The sequence below is a fragment of the Neodiprion fabricii genome, chromosome 1 (genome assembly GCF_021155785.1).
Source record: "Neodiprion fabricii isolate iyNeoFabr1 chromosome 1, iyNeoFabr1.1, whole genome shotgun sequence".
NCBI classification, from domain to species: Eukaryota; Metazoa; Arthropoda; class Insecta; order Hymenoptera; family Diprionidae; genus Neodiprion; species Neodiprion fabricii.
The window spans coordinates 27,887,886-27,908,052 of NC_060239.1; the positions used below are offsets into that span (position 1 = coordinate 27,887,886).

At 49.4% G+C, this 20,167-nt stretch overlaps 1 protein-coding gene and 1 long non-coding RNA gene across 4 annotated transcripts in view; one reads left to right on the top strand and one right to left on the bottom strand.

Annotated features, from left to right (window-relative positions):
- The window catches only part of LOC124187937 (protein downstream neighbor of son homolog), a 97,086-nt gene extending 95,550 nt beyond the window's left edge, over positions 1-1,536 (bottom strand). The window contains exon 1 of one of the 3 annotated variants that reach the window (XM_046580121.1): positions 194-1,536. In XM_046580121.1, the coding sequence (XP_046436077.1) occupies positions 194-444 (251 nt within the window). In that variant the 5' untranslated portion in view covers positions 445-1,536. Of the gene's footprint in view, positions 1-141; positions 163-193 lie in introns of those variants that run through there. The other 2 variants (XM_046580123.1, XM_046580122.1) reach the window with 2 other exon arrangements.
- Positions 1-20,167, top strand: part of LOC124187960 — a 140,828-nt gene that overhangs the window by 80,006 nt on the left and 40,655 nt on the right. The gene's annotated exons all lie outside the window — the stretch shown is intronic.

Here is a 20,167-nt window from a genome sequence, read left to right on the forward strand (position 1 = left end):
AAAAAAAAACACTTCGGAAGAAATAAATTGCGTTAATCTACGAAAAACGGTATCTTGTTCTGTTGCTCGCCGTTTGTAAAGTAAGGTACCGTTTTGCCTAAAGAAGAATAAAAAAAAAAGAAACAAGAGGGAAAAAATTACGTAATGAATTCGGAAGCATCGATCAGCAGGTTAGATTAATGTATGGCATCACCGTGACATCCGATCTTCGTCGTCTTCCCGTTGAACAGTAGCGTACAGGATGAATTTGATGGACCATCGTCTTGTCATCGTCGCATCGTTCCGCGTCGGCAGAGCGCTTCGGATCTGAACAGGAGGAAGAACCGGCACCCCGAGAATAGAAAATCCTTTCGACTGGGTGAATCGCGGGTGTATCACAATGGGACACCGTTGACACGACACAGACACGCATTCACACACACGTGCACACACATACACACACATGTCGCCGCGAAGAGGGGACCTAATATGGCCGCCATCTTCTGTATTCCGGTCATACACAGCTAAGAGCTGGCAGCGGGTGCGGCTTGAGGACAGATTTCAATGCCAGTCATCTCTTGGAATGCGCCTACACCGTAGTCCAGTACTTTGTATTCCTGAGCGCGCTGTCCGAAGGCCTTCACAATCTCTTTGAGGACATGACGACGTACGCAGCCAGCAACGCACAGACGTACGCATCGTCGAATCGTCGGTCCCCGAAGGCTCGCAGCGCCTTCGAGACCGCTTTCTTCCCGTGGAGTTCAACGCGGCCGTGATATCGTGACCTTTAGGCGCCACCTGATTCCTTCCTTCGGCTTCCCTCCTGCAGGTGAACGTGTTTTTCGACGATAGGTTTCCCCGCATCGTCTCTGCTTTGCTTCTTTTTCCCTTTTCCCTTCCTTCGTTCCTCTTCTTCATTGTTTAGTTCTCTTTAAAGATAGTACCTTCACTTCGCGTTGGTCTACTGAGAACCGGATATCATCTTCACCACGTCACTCCCTGCTCTTTCTTGTACCAAACAACGTGACCGTGATACCTCACGCGTGCTCCAGTACCACAACGCCATCTGTGAGCCCAGCTGACCACGTGGCGCGCGCGTGCTTTTCCATCGGGTCCAAGGTGACAACGCGGTATTCGTTATATTTTCGGGTATCGATGCGAGGATTCGTGTTTCACGGCTCACCGAAGATGGTCGAGAGGCTCGGAAGGCTTGGGATTCCCATCGCTCGTGCAAGGAGAGTCCATCTTGCGCTCGTTGGTGCCGCGTTCGCCAGAGGTCCACCTGAGGTTGCGAGACCACGTGCTATGAGGGACCACGTGGTCGTCGGCTTCCGTTATCCTCGAACCCTCCCTCTGGCGGGTGCAGTAAACAGCCACGTGGGCGTGCATTCGGCCGCGAAAAGAACCCTGAACGGAAACGGGGTTGGAACGTCTTCACCGCGCCACTGTCTCGACAAGAATGCACCATCGTCACGGATGGGATCTGAATTTTATATGTAAGTCACCTGAACCGAACGCGAAAGGGAACCGCACGACGGGCTTCCTGGCAGACAGGGAGAGGAATACGAACTAAGGGTCCTATATCCATCGGAGCGCGCTGAGCCGAGCCGAGCATAGCATAGGATAGCAGAGCAAGGAACACTGCCTGCCTGCCTGCCGCCTGGCACCACCCTGGTAGGGGTAGCCGGCGTCCGTCCCAGGACTTGCGTCTCTTTCCTCATCTGCAAGTCGTATAGCCGAGCTAATTATCAAGTTAATATGGCCATTCTGTATGGGGCCTGAGAGTGGGTGGAAGAGAGCGCGCTGACGAGCGCGGGGGGCGCGGAAGAGGGCAGAGAGAGACGCCAGGCGTCGCCACAGGGGCGCGCGGACGCGTGCGAGGGAGACGCCGAAGTACATTGATATTATAAGTTGCTTCAATCGCTGTATTCATTTGTAAACTAACCAGGCTAAATGTATTCACCGGCGCTCCACGGCGCTGCGATAGGCGGGGCCGGCGCCCTTCCACCCTCCGCAACGACGAGCCAAGCCGCGACGGGGCTCCGGCACCAGAGCTCGCCCAGAAACGACGGCGATCCCAGGACGAGGCCGCTCCGCGCCGAGACGCGACTCCAGCGCCAACCTCATGTATGTTTCATATAATTTAAAGCAGTTCGGTCTGCTCAAACTCTGCGGAATCGAGGAGAGTCAGCCAGCGCAAGCTCTGCACCCGGAGGACGTCACGTGAGGGACCGGAAACGCGGAGTCACCGGAGCCTAGGTTGCGTTGTCCGGCTGTAGGGTACGCCTTTGGTGTCAGTCTTCAAAACGACTGCAGGTTTCTTTACCTGTGTTCGTTAGGATCGAAATTTGGGTTTGCTTTTTTTTTTTTTTTTGAGAACATTTCGTATACTCCCAGGAAATTATTTTCGTTCATATTGCCTCCCCAAGCTTAACCGCGTCTTTTATTTCCTCAACCCATGCCACCCAGTCCCATTTGCAAACAGTCTTTCCGGGCTCTCCCCGCCCCGAGTATCGAGACGACTTCTTACCGGTGCGCGAGAGAGCCGCAAACCGCAGAAATATGAATGCATGAATGCATAAGTGCCCCCCGTCCCGTCACCGGCGTCGCGCCGCTTCCGCCCACCGGCTTCTTGCCAACTCCAGATTTCTTCCCCTCCGCCCCTCCAGGTCGTCTCTTCGGTTTACTCGCGCGGTATCTCTGAGGACGAGGAACAGCTTTGTTTTCCTCCTCATTCGCATCCGCAATTGTCGAGGTGTTATAAGCCGTTAATATCATTTAAGCACTCGTGCATGTCTCGTCGGATTTTCAATACCTCGGAGAGTTCGGGATGCGGATGAGGTTGGAGGTACGTCAAACTCTTGGCGAAATTCTTTCGAAAAGTTTCTTTTTCTTACACACCGTAACTGATCCTTGCCGATGCTTGACGAGGTTCTCACCGCTTGCATGGTGGATGCTTAACTTTTTATCCGTCTATTGCGTCTCGATGCCGCAACGTTGGTTTATATCCTCCAAGGATCAAAGAGGGAAAGAGTAACAAATCTCTACAGCAAAAAGCAGCCTCACCAACACAACTCGCCGCACTATTGAAGAGAAAATTGGCTTTAAATGCATATGTCGTCACACGAACGTGTAAGAAGTGGATTCGAGCTGCACGTGTCGATCCGAAAAGATGGTTTTTTCTCGAAAATGCGTGCCAGTATTGCCCTTCCAATGAGCAAACGGATCGACGAGACGTCCCGGAGACGTTCTTTAATCAAGCACGAGGTTTATAACGACGATAACGACACAAACAGAGTGCGCCGAAAGGACTGGGAGCGGTATTTGCAGCACCTCCGCATGCGTGTTATTATTCCTCTTCTACGGCAGCCCCTCGACGAAATAAGGGTTGGGAATAGAGAAAAATGATGCAAATAACGCGTTTAATAAAGTGTCACTCGGTGCTCCTCGCGTTCACCATTTGAATATTGTAGCATATTCACTTTACTCTTCGGAACAAGAGGATGAGAAAAGAGGAAGGTGGCGGCGATGGGCCGGGGGAGTAATGGCATGAGATAGCGAATCGCACCTTTCCTCTCATGCATGATTCAGTCGCAGTATCTCATTTCATCCGCGGGCCTCCGCTAAACTATATCTCCTAATGGTAATGCTATTCCGAGGCACATATCTCTTTATATTACGCGGCTGCTTCTGCTCAGGTTATATCTAGCCCAACCTAACCTATACTCGAGGCCGACTTTTAGCCACCCTGTACATGTGCCCACCCCCTCCCCCCCCCATTTTTTCTTTCCTCCGGTACTTCGAGCTAGGCAGTAAAGATCACGAGGCTGCACGGGTATCCGTCCGCGGAACCGCGGCTCGAAGAGGAGAAGAAGAGCAGAGGACGCTGAGGATCGGCCATAGAACACAGGGGGAGAAATAAAGAAAGAAATTGTTAGTTCTCGCTGTTTTAAATTACCATTTATTACGACACGTAAACCCAACCATCGCGGGAGGTCCTACCAGCGGCCATCTTGTCCCGCTCCACCCCCACACGATATTTTCCTCCATCTCCAGTGGGGTGAGATCGCCGAGTCGACTATATCATCTTAGCTGGCTCTTCTTCTATCGCTCGCGTCTGGAGGACCCCGCGAACTTTGCGCTGCCGTGTTCCTCGTTTCGGCGAGAGCAGGGGCTGAACCCCGGTAATGATCATTACATCCGGTATAGTGACAAGTGAGCGCAGCCCTGCCTGCAGGAAATGGTCCCAGATAACGGCTGTCAGAGTCATTTTTATATTATGACGAATGGATCATCTTTTCTTCACTTCGAAAAAGGTTTCTACTTCTCACTCTGATCATCTCTGCGCAGTGCGGGAATGTATGTGTATAACATATATAACCGTGAAAATACCGAGAGAAAAATAACCCCGCCGATTGTTTTATGCCCCTGCGAACGGCGCGAGTATAAGAAGACAAAAGAAACGAAATAGAAGCAATTGAATATTGAAAAAAATAAAATAAAAAAATGGTTCATCGCTACATTTTTCACAAGTAATTTCATCTTCCTGGACAATTTTGACCCAGAATCTGCTTGCCACTGCAGCGCGCATCCCTGCGGGTAAAACTACCGATCGTAAACGTCGGTGGGAAAAATATCTGTGTATAGGGTACTGGAAAGTCCGAGAACCGAGCGAAGCTCGAGCTGTTCGCCCCTTCCCACCCACTTTGGCAATAGCGTCAGCCACTCTTTCATATCATATCGAAGCAGCTCGTCTATGTGGAAATGCGATCACTTAGAGCCGGCCTCGACGTATAATTCGGTTCCCTGTCTGCGATCGGCGGTGGGTCTGCACAGCATCCAAGATCGTATATTTTTTATTATTGGTCAGAACCCCGGAGTCGGGGTAGTTTCGATAGCTGACCGCCGTTCTCCGGGCTTTTTCACCCTCGTGTGTGTGCTTGGGCGTTGATGTGTGTGTGTGTGTGTGTGTGTGTGTATGTGGGGCGTATTCGGCGAACCGAATCTCGCGAAGACATCCGTCGAACTTGGGCACCGTATACGATGTCGTCGGTGTGCGGCAGTCGTCGGATGGAAGAGGAGGGCTGCCGGGTTTTATTGAGTGTGGACGGCCGAAGCGATCCTCATGTTTTTACATCGAGGCAATTTTTCCATCGCGCCTCGTTGCCTTCGTCTACTCACTAGCCTGGGAGATACTCGATGCTGACGGCAAACTCGTACCTACCTGCAGTGGGTATCGTGTGGGATCTCAGATATACATGTATGTCAAGCGCGGACTTCAGGTACGTGTGATACGTATGCTGTTGTGCCGGTAAAAATAGTCCCTGCAGCACTTTGTCGGTTTTATTCAATTTCTCGGTCAAGTACATTACACAGGTACCGTGTGCGTTACACGCGTGTGATGCTGCGCAGATAGGTTATTGCGTGGGGGTGGTGCCCTCTCCTCTATTGCAAGCGCACACGTGTACGTGTACGGTGTACGTCGCGGGAATCTATATCCGGGTAAGTTGAAACAGCTGCAGGGTGCAGAAGCGAGACTTCTTCTTTGGTCGGTCGTGGTTGGTTCACCCTGCCAACCTGGGGGTTCGCCAGGAGAATGCGGATTGGTCTAGAGCGGCTGGTCCGCATTCTCTCGTCGCCCAGAGTCCTCATTATACGTTGACCTAAGAAAATGAACCCCTTTCCTAGCGGCTAGGGGTTGAAACGGAGGTGTGGGTGCCGCGGCGAACAACCGAACCAGGTGCCAGCCTGCCTCCAGCCTCGCCAACTCCTCGCGATAGCGGCAGGGGTGGACGGGGAAAGGGATGAAGGAACGTGGGGAGAGGGGGATGAAGGCGGGAGGGGCAGCTCATCACTTATGGATACTGATGACTCCTGCAATGAACTGAACCTCGTCTCGCCCCCGTGACTCTCCTGCAGCGCCTCTCAGCTCTGGTAAACCTTCGATAACATTTTCTTTTCCTCTCGTTTCCTTACTCCGACAGAGAAGAAGAAGAAAAAGAAGAAGAAGAGGAAGGAGGAGGACGAGAAAGAAGAGGAGAAGGAGAAACTCCTCGAGAGCTGGAAAGACAGAGGTGGTTCAGAGGGTGCTGGGAAACTGTATTTTATTCGATTCTCTACCCTCGGTGATGGCTGCCGGCTGTGCGGACCACGATCACCCAGTGAAACTAATAAGGGGAATGGTAATTGATCACGGAAATGTCACGAGGTTGAGGAACCGCACGAGGACCAGCAGGCACTCTACCTCATAGACTCAGGGTGATTAAATGATAACAGAATCGTCGATCGAAATAACTCGTGGCTGTAATTTTGCGGAAAAATTTCAAAGACCCAGAGAGATATAACAAAGCTCACTCCTCGACTGTCATTACGTGAAAAAATCACAAACGCTGACAGCGTCGAGCGTTTACTGTACTGTGGAAGCGAGGCAGTGAAATTTTACGACATATCGAGATATATATACATACATATATATACAATGCATATATATAAACTATTCTCTTCCCTGGCCATTCGTTTCTATTACTCGGTCTCCGCGTTTCCGAGGGTAGTTGCCCGAGTTAGGTTAGACTAGATTTATTTTCACTTCGTGAGTAGGTATTTTTTATGGCCTTCCGAGTTCCGAGCGTATACGTTACCGACGGCCCAGCTCGCCTGCTGCAACCGAGACGACCGTGGTGGACGCCAAGATGATCTCCGCACGCGTCTCGCCCGAGTTCACGGATGCTGTTATCGTGTATGCGGCTTATAAATGTACCCATACATTGGCGTTGGTACACGGTTGTTACACGAGCACCCATACGCATGTGTATCCCACAGAGCCAGTCGACTCATCGTATAATAAACCCATAAACACCCCCAAGTCGAGCAGCGCGCGGGCCACCCCGTATGATACATAAAACTGCCTGCACAAGCTCCGAATGCAGGCCTTGATACCAGCTTAAAGGTCGCATCGGTGGGTGCAAGCACCGGTCTACCAGAATCGACGAGAGTTTGGATCGTATTTCACCAAGCAGTCGAAGTATCACTCGGAAAGTCTCAGATCTCGCAGGCTACAGACGTTGTATACTGTAATCTGTGTTGTATTGGAGTTTGCTTATGGATTTCCGGAACGCTGATTTGCACCCTTTCAAGCTTTGGAATAAATTTTCATTGATGAAGTGACGCTGAATCGGAATGGGGGGATAGTTGCTTCAACTCGTGGTGGTGCACTGCGAACACTCTGGTACTACAGAATTTAGGAATCTTGCAATTCGAATTTACTTTGATAGATGCTGAATTTAATATTCTTTCATATCAATTGACAAAGCATAAAGCCAAGAAGATACGGCATTATTGTCTTCTCATTACCTCGTTTTGTATTCAGATAAATTTCATTTCCTGGTAATCAGTATTATCTAATAATATTAAATTCAATACTCTTGATAGAATGAACCACTTAGATGAAATTCAAACCGTGTCTTACCGAAAATTCGAATCTCTGGTTACCCGAACTGTTAGCGTTGATTTGGTCATTCCATACGTTTGAATGTGGCCATGTACGTAACAACGACTTCGTGTGACGCCAATCAGGAAATCATCAGGAAACATGTTCGGGAAATATTTGAGTATCCGTGAGACGCTGGTATCGAATGCTAATGGAATTCATTGTTTTGCTTATTTATTTTTGTGACAATCGTATGTAAATTTTGATCATACAGATTGCGAGTGTAGAGCGATGTTGGAATTGTCAAGCAAAGCAGGTGAGCGATTTATAGACGGTGTGATGGAATGATCGAATCTCGGTGAATAAACTCGATGGAAAAGAAGAAGAAGAAGAAGGAGAAGAAGAAAGAGCACGTGCCGTGAGAGAGGCGAGGGGCGCCTGCAATGGTTGCATAACCGGTGGATTGGATCGGTTCGTTGGGATCGGGTTAATTAATGCGTTTTAAGAAACGGCGTGTACACAAGGCGGTGGCAGGCATAAGTAGCTGGCGTACTACGTAAATGATATGCATCATGTGCGCGAGACGACCTTGCGATGCGCGGATGCACACGTGGTGAATATATAGTAAGATTGTTGCTCGGGAGCTTATATACATTTGAGTTGAGCATACTTAAGTACCATTCGTTAACCACCGGCGCAGAGTTAAGTACTACAGGACCTTATAGCGCATCAAGGAAACAAACAGAGGCGAGCTGCCGCGCGCGCGCGCAATATGAATTAAACATGCTGATTAATAATTAACAAGTTGCCCCGGCTTCTTGCGTATGCTTCGTGGGTATAAGGCATGGCACCCGGGGGCATTCGCATGGCCGATAGAGGACCATCCATCCATCCATCCATCCATCCATCCATCCATCCATCCATCCATCCATCCATCCATCCATCCATCCATCCATCCATCCATCCATCCATCCATACATACGATCTGCATGCGTGAGCTCATATCGTCCGCTTATGTGTGACATGTAAAAGTATGAGCACCAAAGTTATTATACGCGCATGCCACTGTTCACCGACTTCCCGCCGGTTCGGATGCACGATGCATGTAGGTACACACAATATGCCGCGTCTATTTGAATTTAAACGGCTCATAGATTGCCCTAGGTCAGTTTCATTATCTGAAAAGCAAGAGTGAAACAGCGAATCGATCCTCCCGCCCATTAATAAACATGAATTCTTCCTCCTTTTACCTCTCCGCGTCCACAACACACACCACGTCGTCCACAACGACGCCAAATGAATGAAATTAGCCATTATTCCATTAGCCGAGTCTCGGCATACTCGCGCAACTGGTCACATGGGTGCGGGGCACGTGCCATGCCCCAACTGATGCTGTTCTTCCTCCAGTGCACTGATCAAATATATCCTACGCTTATCTCCACACCGTCTTGCTCTCGCCTTGGTTTACGCATACTTTGTCGATTAATTTTAACGGGGAAAAAACTACAGTTTCGTAAGCCGGTGTACGACAAACGATATTGATCCTCCAAAACGAATAATTAATAACAGTTTCGTTTTGGTTTCCTGGGATTCGTGAGTTCGCACTAATGGGGGTGGGCCGCGTGTTCTCTCCATTGCGAAGTGTCAGAGTCTTGCTGTGGTATTACATAAACGCGAAGGAGTAATTAGTTTTGTGAGACTTGCGGAATAATTACGCGTGGACGAAGCGGGACTTTCGGTGTCAGAGAGCCGCGGTCGAAATATACATACCTACCTACTCCTCAAATGCAAATCACCCAGTTGAACACTTTGAAGTCAAAGTTATAACGTTGTAATTAGTCAAACGAGTACAAAACATTTGTCGCCGTTGTACAGCTATTGCGTGCCCATTTTATGTATCATACGCACGGTACTTTAACTAAAAACCAACCGTTCGACGCATTTCCACTCGACAAACATTAAAAGCTCTTCAACGAGCTTTCGGTACGATCCGTTTCACATCGGTGTGTCGAATATTCGGCTTTGACCCCGTGTCGAGCCGCGATTGGAATACGGCAAGAAAAATAGGGGAAAGAACAAAAAAGAAAACGTCATACAGATCGAAGAAAACTGTCAGGCGGTTTCACCGCATCCTAGCTCGACGCGCGGGACGTTATACCCAAAGCTTACCTTAAGCTCGGTGCTCCGGTGCTTCGTTACGGTTTCGTCATAGTTTGATATTCTGGCGGGTAAAGGGCTTTGAGACACGGGACCGTGAAGTTACGGCTTTACGGATTAATTAGCGATAAGGTTTCTAATGAGCGGCAGGTGGCGAGGTGCCCGTTGCGCCGTGCGTTTGGTGAGAGGTGAACGGCGACGAGAACGGCTTCTCCTGCACACCGTCGTCCTGCAGGTCTCAGCTTAAGTCAAACCCCATCGAAGACTCCCCGGCACTCTGCGACGCCATTTCGCGCTCTCTACGTGGCTCGAATCTTCATCAATATCACGCGGCATGTTGTAGAGCCGAAAAGATATCGCGATGCGTCGAGACGCTCGCCTCTCGCACGAGTCACGTACCCCAATCCACGCGGAGACACGTGAGCAAGGTGTGACGCTACGAAACGATGTCATCGGACTCGAACGAGGAATGCGCTTCGCCGTTTGCCGCGCCCATTGTTCACTCCATCTGGCACCGCGCGTCCGTCTCGATTCTCTCGCATCGGCAACGACAAGAAAACGAAAATCTCACGCGGCCCGAATGATCTCTATCGGTCCTTGGCCGCGAAAGTGGGCCCCCATTTTCGCAGCCCGAGAAATCTCGGTTAATTTTTTATTACTTCCACTCTGCCGCCAATCGGCAGAACCAGCGACGTGGGCATTGGTGCACCGTGACCTTATTTCCATCGCTGATGTACGCACCTTGAATTATGCAAAACTAACGAGCGTCGACGTGATATGAACCGTGTACGATCTTACAAGTTCGCAGTGCAGATATATAACCTCACAGGATACAATGCACCCCGGCTAAAAGGGTGAAGCAACTCAACAATTGGGATTTTTCAGTAAAAGCAAATAACTACGAGTAAAAGCCTGGCGTGCTTATGAACATTACCTGTTGTGTTCTGCTTTGTGAAGGTCAATTTTTCAACCAGACTATAGATTAGAATTTCGCAAATTCAAACATGGTCCCAAGTCAAAAATACCAAGTTTTAAGTTGTGTCACCATTGTAGCCGGGGCGCGAATTATCTGTCCGATTTAGGTGCACAGCTGCTGTTCTTTGGATTCTTGTTATTCGTTGCGGAGGTGAACTCGATTGGAAATTGAATCCGGAAATGAAAACTCAGTGCGGTGATCTTCAACCGGTTGATCCGGCTCTTGCAACCGCGTAAAGATTGACTGCGGAATAGGTGTCAGCTCGTTACGGCTTGGACTTCTGGACTTCTTTGAATCGGGTTGACCACCGACTGCCTTCCGGTTAGCCGCGCTTTACGGTTCTCGGATCTTATTATCGCGGTAACGCAATTAAAGAAGAGGAAGCCTAGAAATTAGCTGGTGTAAGTATAGAGTGGCCGAACTTACACTGTATATATGTAAGGTATATTACGGAGAATAAAGAAACAGGCGGCACCAGCCGGCCGGGCCGAGCTTAAGGGTGGCGAACGCACCGAGCCGGGCGAGAGCTGGGTGGAAGAGGGCAGAGAGAAGAGTGGAGGCTCCTGAATATGCATGCCCCGAAGGGGACCCGCCGTCGTGCGACTGCCCGAGATAAGAGTCGACTTATTTTTCCTGCCTTTTATTTCACTCCATCCTTATTTTATTTTGGCGCTAACTGCTGCCCACTCGAGTCCCCGCCGGAGATGGTCCCGTTTCTTAACTTCCTCTTTCCCTTTCCCCTCCTGCAGTCGCTTCCTCCTTTTCAACGGTATTGTTTTCACCGGCACCAGATGTATAATTCTCGGACCTGTTTTTCCTCTCTGGAATTCTGCAGGATACCCTGGCGCTCCGCGATTCACTGATCGTTCCGCGACGGCAATCAAATGCTGATTTGTTAGGATTGTAAATTAAGATTTGAAAGCGACGCATCGAAGCTGATGGATTGCTTGAAATCGACGCTTCTTCTCGTCCGCGGCAACTTGGATAAGAGAGAGCGTGGCGCGGTTGCCTCGCATGTTTGTAAATTACAGATGCTTCTGTACCGCAGGGACATACCAAGGCGCAACAAACGCGATGTCGACAAGAATTTTATGACTTCTTATTCTCGGGTCTGAAGTAGAGCTTTTCAGCTTGCTAATCAGATTAAAGAAATTTGTGAGCTTATACTCGTGGCGGTGCTGAGCTACGGCCGGAAAGTCGTTGGGCGCTTAATTTTTTGAGGACCGCGAACGAGATACTAACGCCGTTCCGGGGGGTTTTGAGCAAACGGCAATTCACGCGGCTCAACGAAACAATTAAATTAATGCGGCAAGTATATACCGGCTACGGCGAAACGGGAAATAGAAGCCCCGGTTACTACCCTGCCCTCGACTCCTCCCGAGCTTCGCTGCAGCCTTTACAATTAAGCCCCATAAAAATGTAAGTTGTCTCCCCCGTCCGGTCGCTCCTCAACGCCAATGAATATTTTTATCCACCCGGCCATTACTGCGGCCTACGCATACCTCCAGTGTTCAAAGGGTCTCGAAAACCTCGACCTGCGATTTAGTGTATAATGTATACACTCAACGAGTGATCCTTGCATCTTTTGCCCAAGCAATTTTGGCCCCCGGTACCTTCGAGGGACCTCAGAATTGTGATAGTAATTAACAAAAACCTTCAATATGCAGATCAAGATGTCAGGGAAAGAAGTTAACGTTATACTTTTCTACCTTTATTCACTGATTATCCTTACTGGTTAATATCTACAATATCGTAAATTTGAAATATTAACTTACAAAGTGTCTTATAGATCAGAAGCTTTCTCTTAAAATGAGTTTTCTTTATCTCTTGCGCTACAAAAGTTTGACTAATCGTCACGTAATCCCATGAAAAAGTATGTGACGTACGCTTTGAATCTTTCGGTAAGTGGCCAGGTATGAACTTCTTGTAGCGTTTCATCCTTCGTGTATTTTGTCAAGATATTTGGACAATACTCAGAGCCAATCAGTTGTATGCATAGTTGACTACACGCAGAGACGAAGTAACGAATTGTCATTCCATCTCCTTGAGGTAGATCAGATTTCAGTGGAAGATGCATCTGGATAAGCTGGTTCCCTGCGTGGAGAGAATTAAAGCAACGGAAAATCAAAAACCGTGGTCGAACAAACGGCATGAGCAGGCAACGGAAAGGGGGATTTTCATGAGCGTTGCTTGTCAGAACGTGTCGCTAGGGGCTGCGGGTTACTGCGAACTGGTATTATCGGTTCTCCAGGACGTTACGGACTCCTATCCGCTGCGCTATGGGTCCTATACGCGGTCCCACAACAAACAGACGTGCCTACTTCCTTTTCCCGCGGTGCTAACCGATGAAAAAATCATGAATATGCATCAGCCGAGGTATGGGACGCCCTGCGTGCACCGGTGTGCCGGCACATCGAGACAGTCCCTGTATTCGTGCACACTTGCGATTGTGTTTCCCGTGGATATACCGGCGTACACGCGGCTCGTATCTACGCAATAAGGGGCTAGATTATCGCTGTCCCGGTTCTGTCGATTTCAGTTGACTTCTGTGGGCTAACCGCCTCATGCTAATGACGAATGCTAATGACAATGACGGGTCAAAACTTTACCGCGTTACGATACGTAGCCCATACTTCAGCGGTTCGTCATTTTCGACTGGCTTAGACGGCTGTGTTCTCCAGATTGGTAACTGGCCGACATCGCTAGTTCGAAATTTGGAAAATGGCGCAGCGTTGCGATGGTCTCCAGGACTGATACCTCTGGTCAACGTACATAGCTTGCACAAGCGGGTCGCAACAGGAAGGAAACGTGAAATGAAATACACGGCGGCAGCTCGGCAAGCCGTCAGGTTGCAGGGTGGAACTCGAAGTGGAAGTAGAGCTCGGCTTGGAACCAGGTCTGGAACCGCGGCTGGACGGTAGTCCGGTCAGAAAGATACATATTTTTAAATATTTTAGTCACGGTTCGCAATTGCCCCGTCACGCAGCCTTCCCACCCACTAGCATGGCATCGGGACTGGATGGCGTTCCTACGACCGAACACACCTACCACCAACTTCCACGGGTTATAGCTGCGTGCCGCGGACCGACTTTCGTATGGCGCGCTTAATGCCCGACTGAAAGGATGAAACGCGAACAACTCCACCGGGAAATGTAACAGCCCGCAACTGGGTACACGCACCAGCTACTCTTATAGTCTCAGAGATATGCCTCTGGTCAGCTACGCGCTCGTTTCGTACCTTCAAATTTATTTATCCACAGACGACGAAGACGTACGCGATAACCTACGTTGGGATTAAACAGAGCACGAATTACTGTGCTCGGTTAAAGGATAATCACGCAGGCTGAGTTTAATCCGACAGAAGCAAGCATTCTTATGGTTTTAACTATATTATACATGGGTTGGCATAACGGTACGTTACTAAAACGTTGATCGTAGATGACAGAAAATGTTGTTGCATTTTCGCACCCTATAGAGAGACCAACGTTTTTATACCTCAACTAATCGCTCTTCAAGTTGGATTAGGAAATCAAGTTGGAAAAGGCTCGGCGCCTGATCCGTCGGTTTTGGAGAGGGGATATTGCTCGCCGCAGTCATACAGTGAGAATTTCAACAGTGAGGAAGATAACGCATCTGCTGCATCCGTCGTCTCAATTTAATTCCAGCGATACCGGACGTCCTGGGGCTGCCATATTGCTCGCGAAACTGTTACTCGGAGCTCATAGCGAACTTCGGCGCAGTGTCCAGGACGGCCATTCCCTCCTGGGTCCTTACCCAGGAGACATACCCGCCATTCTTTTGTCTTGCCGCTCTGGTGGATTTCTGCAAGCCGCAACCCACACCAATTAGTCGATACACCCGATGCCTGTGTGCCGGAGTTTTCTAACCACCGCTGCGAATCGCTACGGAGCCGTCGTCCTACTGTTGCCCGTCTTCTGCCACGTTTATTGCCTCGCCCGTACATTTCCTTGTTGCTATAATTACACGCGCAGGCTTATCTCTACGTCTCGTCTACCACGTCGCGGCTAGCTAGGTACATTCGTTAAAAACTCACGCCGTCCGCGGTCCGACGTACAAGACGAGTTGTATACGCACACCTTGGACTTATGATCGTACACGCGGCGCGATGACTTCCTCGAAATTTCTGTATTTCAACACCTGATTCTTGACCAGGAAGTTTACGCTTGCGATTTTCATTTGTAATAGTTGATTCGAAGTCAAAACGCGGAAGGAGTTACCTAACTCCGTGAACCGAGAATGATTTGTGTGAAATAATTTTTATTCGTCTTTGGTGCGATTAGCTGTTTTTCTTCGAATAATTCGTCACGAACGATTCACAGTCGTCGAAGATTGAACGGAGAATCGATGTGGTATTCAACCAAAGCCTCAACCTTGAACCCGTTTCGAATGAATTCAAAAGACGTGCCAAGGTCATAGCATGATGCAGAACAGTCTTCCCTGTTATTTCCATTCGGAATATTTTGGCTTCGTATGGCGGTTCGTTAGCGCCTCCGCAGCATGACCTGGCAGTGTGAAGAAAAAAAGAAGTATTGACAACATGCAGATAATACTGCATCTATAGGTAAGGTTTGTCCTCGGTCGACTTGCGATGGGGATAGAGATTGCGGCAAGCTTTGAGCGACACCGCGATTTGACGAGATGACGTGTCATTACGGCGAGGGGTGTTTCGGGGTGGTTAGGGGTAGTATTAGCGTAACGCTTTGGAAACGAAATCCCGGAAGCCTCGCGCGGGAAGTCAGCATGGTTGGAAAAATGCCTCGGTCTTTGCGCATACATTTCCATACATCAGCTCGAGACTTAGGGTACAAAGAGCGAGCGAGCGAGCAGGCGAACCAGTTGAGGAGCGAAGCAAGGGGGCAGAACGGAATAAATCCAACTAATTAGACGAGGAAAAACCGCGGATTAATTACCCGTCGCCTCTGACATGCCTCCGTCGGCCCTTCGTGGCTCGTCCGTTTGCCGAGGCGAAAACAATTTTTCACTCCGGAGCTTTCGAGTTTGCTCTGGTTTGGGGTCTCGGCGCTGAGGTCGGAGAAGGCGGAGCGGATCTTATACTCGAAGGAGAAGAAGAAGGAGATGACGATGCGAGAGTGTACGTTGAGGGTGCGTGTGCACCTCCTGCCGCCCAGGCGAAATTCCATTGCAAATTTTCAAGGCAGCTACATAGACCACGGTGTGAGTCGGGCAAAGAGATCCGGGGACCACAAGTTGACTCACTTGTGTAGACGAGAGTCGGTGCAGCTGCGATGGCGGGGAACGAGGAGGACGATTGCCCTTTTCTTTGACAAAGCGCTGATCTCGTTCGAATAAAACAAGTGGGTTCACACTCTTCTAAGGTAAATACTAAAATGCTAGAGCGAAATCGACCGGGCGTGTGACACGCGGATTGTCGGAGGAGGCCTTCATCGGAAGCGGGGAAGGACCTGAACCGAAAGAGAAGCCGAACGAGAGATGAGATGAGACGAGGATGGGAGGAGGCAAGAGGAAGGGCAGGAGATCTCCCGAGTGTTTGCGCGACTCTCGAAAGCTCTTTGGCTCTGCGGGGGATGGAACGAAAGCCTGGATGGAGAAAGGCCGGCTAAAATGCAGATTTCGCGCGACTCTCGAGTTCTGAAAGCGTCGCCCTGAACCCGCCCCCTCCTCCTTGGCCCCCCGGCCCGTAACCTCGGTGCCGCGTCATCTCACCGTAGCGCCGGGGATTTACTTAGTGCGACTTATTTTATGCCCGAGACCCACTCGAGCGGCCCGGCTCTTCTTCCATAGGATATTTCTTCCTCCATTGGTGACGTCGTTTCGACGCCCCGATCTGCATCACCCTTACAGGCTTCTAAGATAGAATGCAGCGAACTAATTTCACGGCTCGAGTTCGTCATCTTCGATACTGAGTCGTTTGATTTCAGTAACGAAAAATTCTCGACAACGAAGACACGAAGCAACAATGAAATTAACCTGTCACGTGATCTTTTGATAACTTGCAGTTTCGCTCAACCCATGTTTAAAATCACTCAATCTTTCTGGATCAATATTAGATTCGAGTGAAATTTAAATCGTGTTACAGAAGCAAGTAGCGAAGAGAAAGAAAATAAATTGCTCTATGTGAAGAAAAAGGGAGAATTATTCTCGGTGTTTGAGAAAGTGTTAGGGTGCAGTTAATTTATCGACTCGCGGTTAAACGATCTGCATGATTTATGCAAGTAGATTCGAGGCTGGAATAAAAATAATTCTAAATAAAATGCCGAGGCCGAGATATTATTCGGTTTAAGTTTATACCAGCTCGTGCAATTATTCTAACGAGTTTGCGAAGTTGTATATACATATATAATATTAGTATGTGTATATTTGTATACTACATACTCGCAGATAGATACTCATAAGTTTTTCAAGATTAACTACATAAAGTTGGAAAAATTCGTGATACACATACGCATCCCATCTTTGGCTCGAGTAAATCAAGATTGAAATTCGATGCGTCGCATCAAGGCTTTCGAAAAACCGATGCAAAACAGTTTTATCTCCGCGCGGTATTTTCGCAATGGGAAAAGAATCGCAGATAGACGAGCCCTCCCCCTGTGTCCGTCGGATCAAGTCGAATTTCTTCGAGATAAAGTAAAGATAAGGTCAACGAAGAAGAAAAAAGGAAAAGAAAAAAAAAAGACAGGAATCCGGTATACATCGCGCTCCGGTATCGGACCCGTCCAATAATTCACTTTATGGAAATACAGGGGGCAGCATATTTTCTCTAAAATTTTTGCGCACGGGGGTGGCTCTCAGACCTAATAAATCAAACTGACCGGAGGCTGACCGCTCCGACATCCCCGCAGGACCTTAGCATACAGACAGAGAGCGTGTTACCCTGCAAAGGCAGCGAAGACGCGCCTATCTCGGAAAAGTTGTATCGTTCCCCGTGGGTGGAAGTCGCCGACGGCGCCTCAGCCGAGGCGGTTGGCCTGCGGGGGTTGGAGGCGGTCTGCAGGGCGAGGGTTCGGGGGTGGCGCGGTATAAGTCTGTTGTTTTATAAGGGTGGCGTGGGCCTGACTGGATAAAAATTATGGAATATGTTGCATATAAAGTAAGTGAAAAACAGACGGAGATGATGAATTGCTGTAAGAACAAGGAAAGTAGGAAGATAACGGCGGGAAGCATCAATCACGTCGTCGGGACGGGCGTCGAAGGAGCGCAACGGAAGCCTCGAGCAGCGTCGCGACGTCCGCGAAAAGTTCGCGGAGACGGAGCATCCAGGTGCGGCGACTCGGCCCGATTCCTACCCCCGGAATCCCCGCGCAATATGTCTCCGTTAATTCGTTATCCCCGGGGCATCTCCCCGGCCGTATAATCCACGCTCGTCCAACGGCGTGACGGTTAAGTCACGCCGTGACACCGACTTCCCCGGCCGCGGCACTCGTGCCCGTCGAATCGAACAACTGACGTGCGTATTTCCCTCCTCGGCACGGTGGCCGCGGTTCTTAAGATCGTATCGCTGCGGTCACGGCTCTTATCTCCGTTGCACTAACACACTTTTAACTACCGGGCGACTTCTCGCCGCGTCCGCTTCCCCGGAGAAGGACGCCGGGCTTCTTCCAGCACCGCGACGTCGAGGGTGCCGTCGGCTGGCTTATCCGAGTCTCTCGACGACAGGCACCTGCCGCGCAAGGTGTGCGGCCGGAGTCCTCGTCCTGAGGCCCTGAGCGTTGAAACTAACGGTTCAAATTACCACTCGGTGTACCTACATATCGTTTATACATGCCAGCTCGGAGCAACGATACATCGCGGTGTCGAAATACAATCCTTTCTGCTTAACGCCGAGCCTTCGCTTCCACGGTCTTTCGAGAGTTTGGAGGAAACGATATTGCACAGAGAAAACGGAAGAGAAGACTCGGCCGGAGGAGATGCGGCGCGGTAACCGCGTTTGGCGCAGGTGAAGGCGATCGCAGGTGGGCCAAGTGCTGACCTCGCGTCGACCGCGGTAATCAGAGAGATCGGGAGATGCGAGGGACGCATTCGGCACCGGACACACCGACACCGAGCAGCTGCACTTTACCACCGGATAAATACACGGAAAGATGACCACCGGATAGCCATGCTATACATGTGCACGGACGGCCTTCTTTCACTTATCCTTAGCCCTCTGCAATATTTCTCCTTCACGCCGGTCGTTAAAGTTTCAACGTATTTATACTGACGTGAAAAATTTTACCAGACTCGGAAATTACGGTGGAGTCATTCACACGGCACGTATAGGGATGCCGGTTACGGGTTACTTGGAGAGAAAAGAAACAATTATCCAAATTGCAGCAGGACATGGCTATAATATTTTTGGGAACGCTGAAGTGAACCGATCGCTTACCATGTATTCGGTATCTATAATTTTGTTACAATTTTACCTTATCTCAGTTAGAGCTAGATTTCACTGTAGCGTAGCATTTCATAAGCTTTACCGAAAACCAATTGGCTAAGTATATAACTATTTTAGTTAGATAATAATAACAATAATAATGATGGTGTTCATTGCGTTTCTGGGACAAGTCCCCTTTACGCACCAACCAGGTGATAAATACAACAAGATAAGTTTGACAAGCAGAAAAATTGAGAGAAAAATAGTTGAAATAAGAAATTACTTTACAAGGACTAATAAATTTCTGTAAATTATAGTATTGAACAAGCTTGAAATAGTTGAAACCGTCGAATCAGAAAACCAGTCAAGAAAAGTCGTTCGGTTTTAATTTTAATTACAAAAATTATCGATGTAACATTAATTCCGATAGGCATATTTCGCCTTGGAGAACTAGGCTATTGAAAACTTTGAAAAGCTCGCACTACTGCGAGACAAGAATTGAGCGTAAAAGCTAAAGATTGAATAGAAGTACGAAAGTCGCGCCGAATCGATTGTTGAGCCTGGAATTCAGAAACTTCAAGATTTTGCCGTAAGTCCTCTGGCGCGCTAAGACGTGAAGGATAAGCTTGCGGGGCTTAGCCCGCAAGCTCGTCTCGGAAGGATCTCTGCCTTGCCTTCGGAGGTTCAGATTTCGGGGCGTCGGGCGCATGCCCAGATAAAGCTCGAGATAGGGGTCGTCGCAAAGCGGCGCGACGTACCATGGAAGCTGAAAGTTTGGAAGGAAAGTTCGGCCGAGCTTTAGACGGTGCAGGGATCGTCGGCAACTTCCGGCAGCTGGGCTCTCCGTTCCCCGGAACTACAGTTCCGGCGAGACTCGATAGATCCCATCCTTACCGGCGCGTTTTACGCTTTTTGTCACGTACGTCTCACGCCGTCGTACCTTCGCCTTCGCACAGCCCTGACTGCCTACTACGTGAGGAGAACCTCGCACCCCGCTTCGCCGTATGCCGGCGTCATACCAATTAATCGGCTGCGATCCTTATCGCCCCTACACCGTGTCCGGGGCCTTTTCACGGGTCCGGGCCTCGGCCACGCTCGCCGGCAGTTGTTTCTCTATCGTCCGAACCATCGTCCGCAGAAGGGACGCGGCGCTCTTGCTCCCACTGTCGCGCTATGGGAAACCCTGACGAGAATACAGCCGTTGCGACAGGGCTGCAGGCTGTACCGTCACCGTCATGAGAACTCACTTCTAACTTATTGTATATACATATGATTC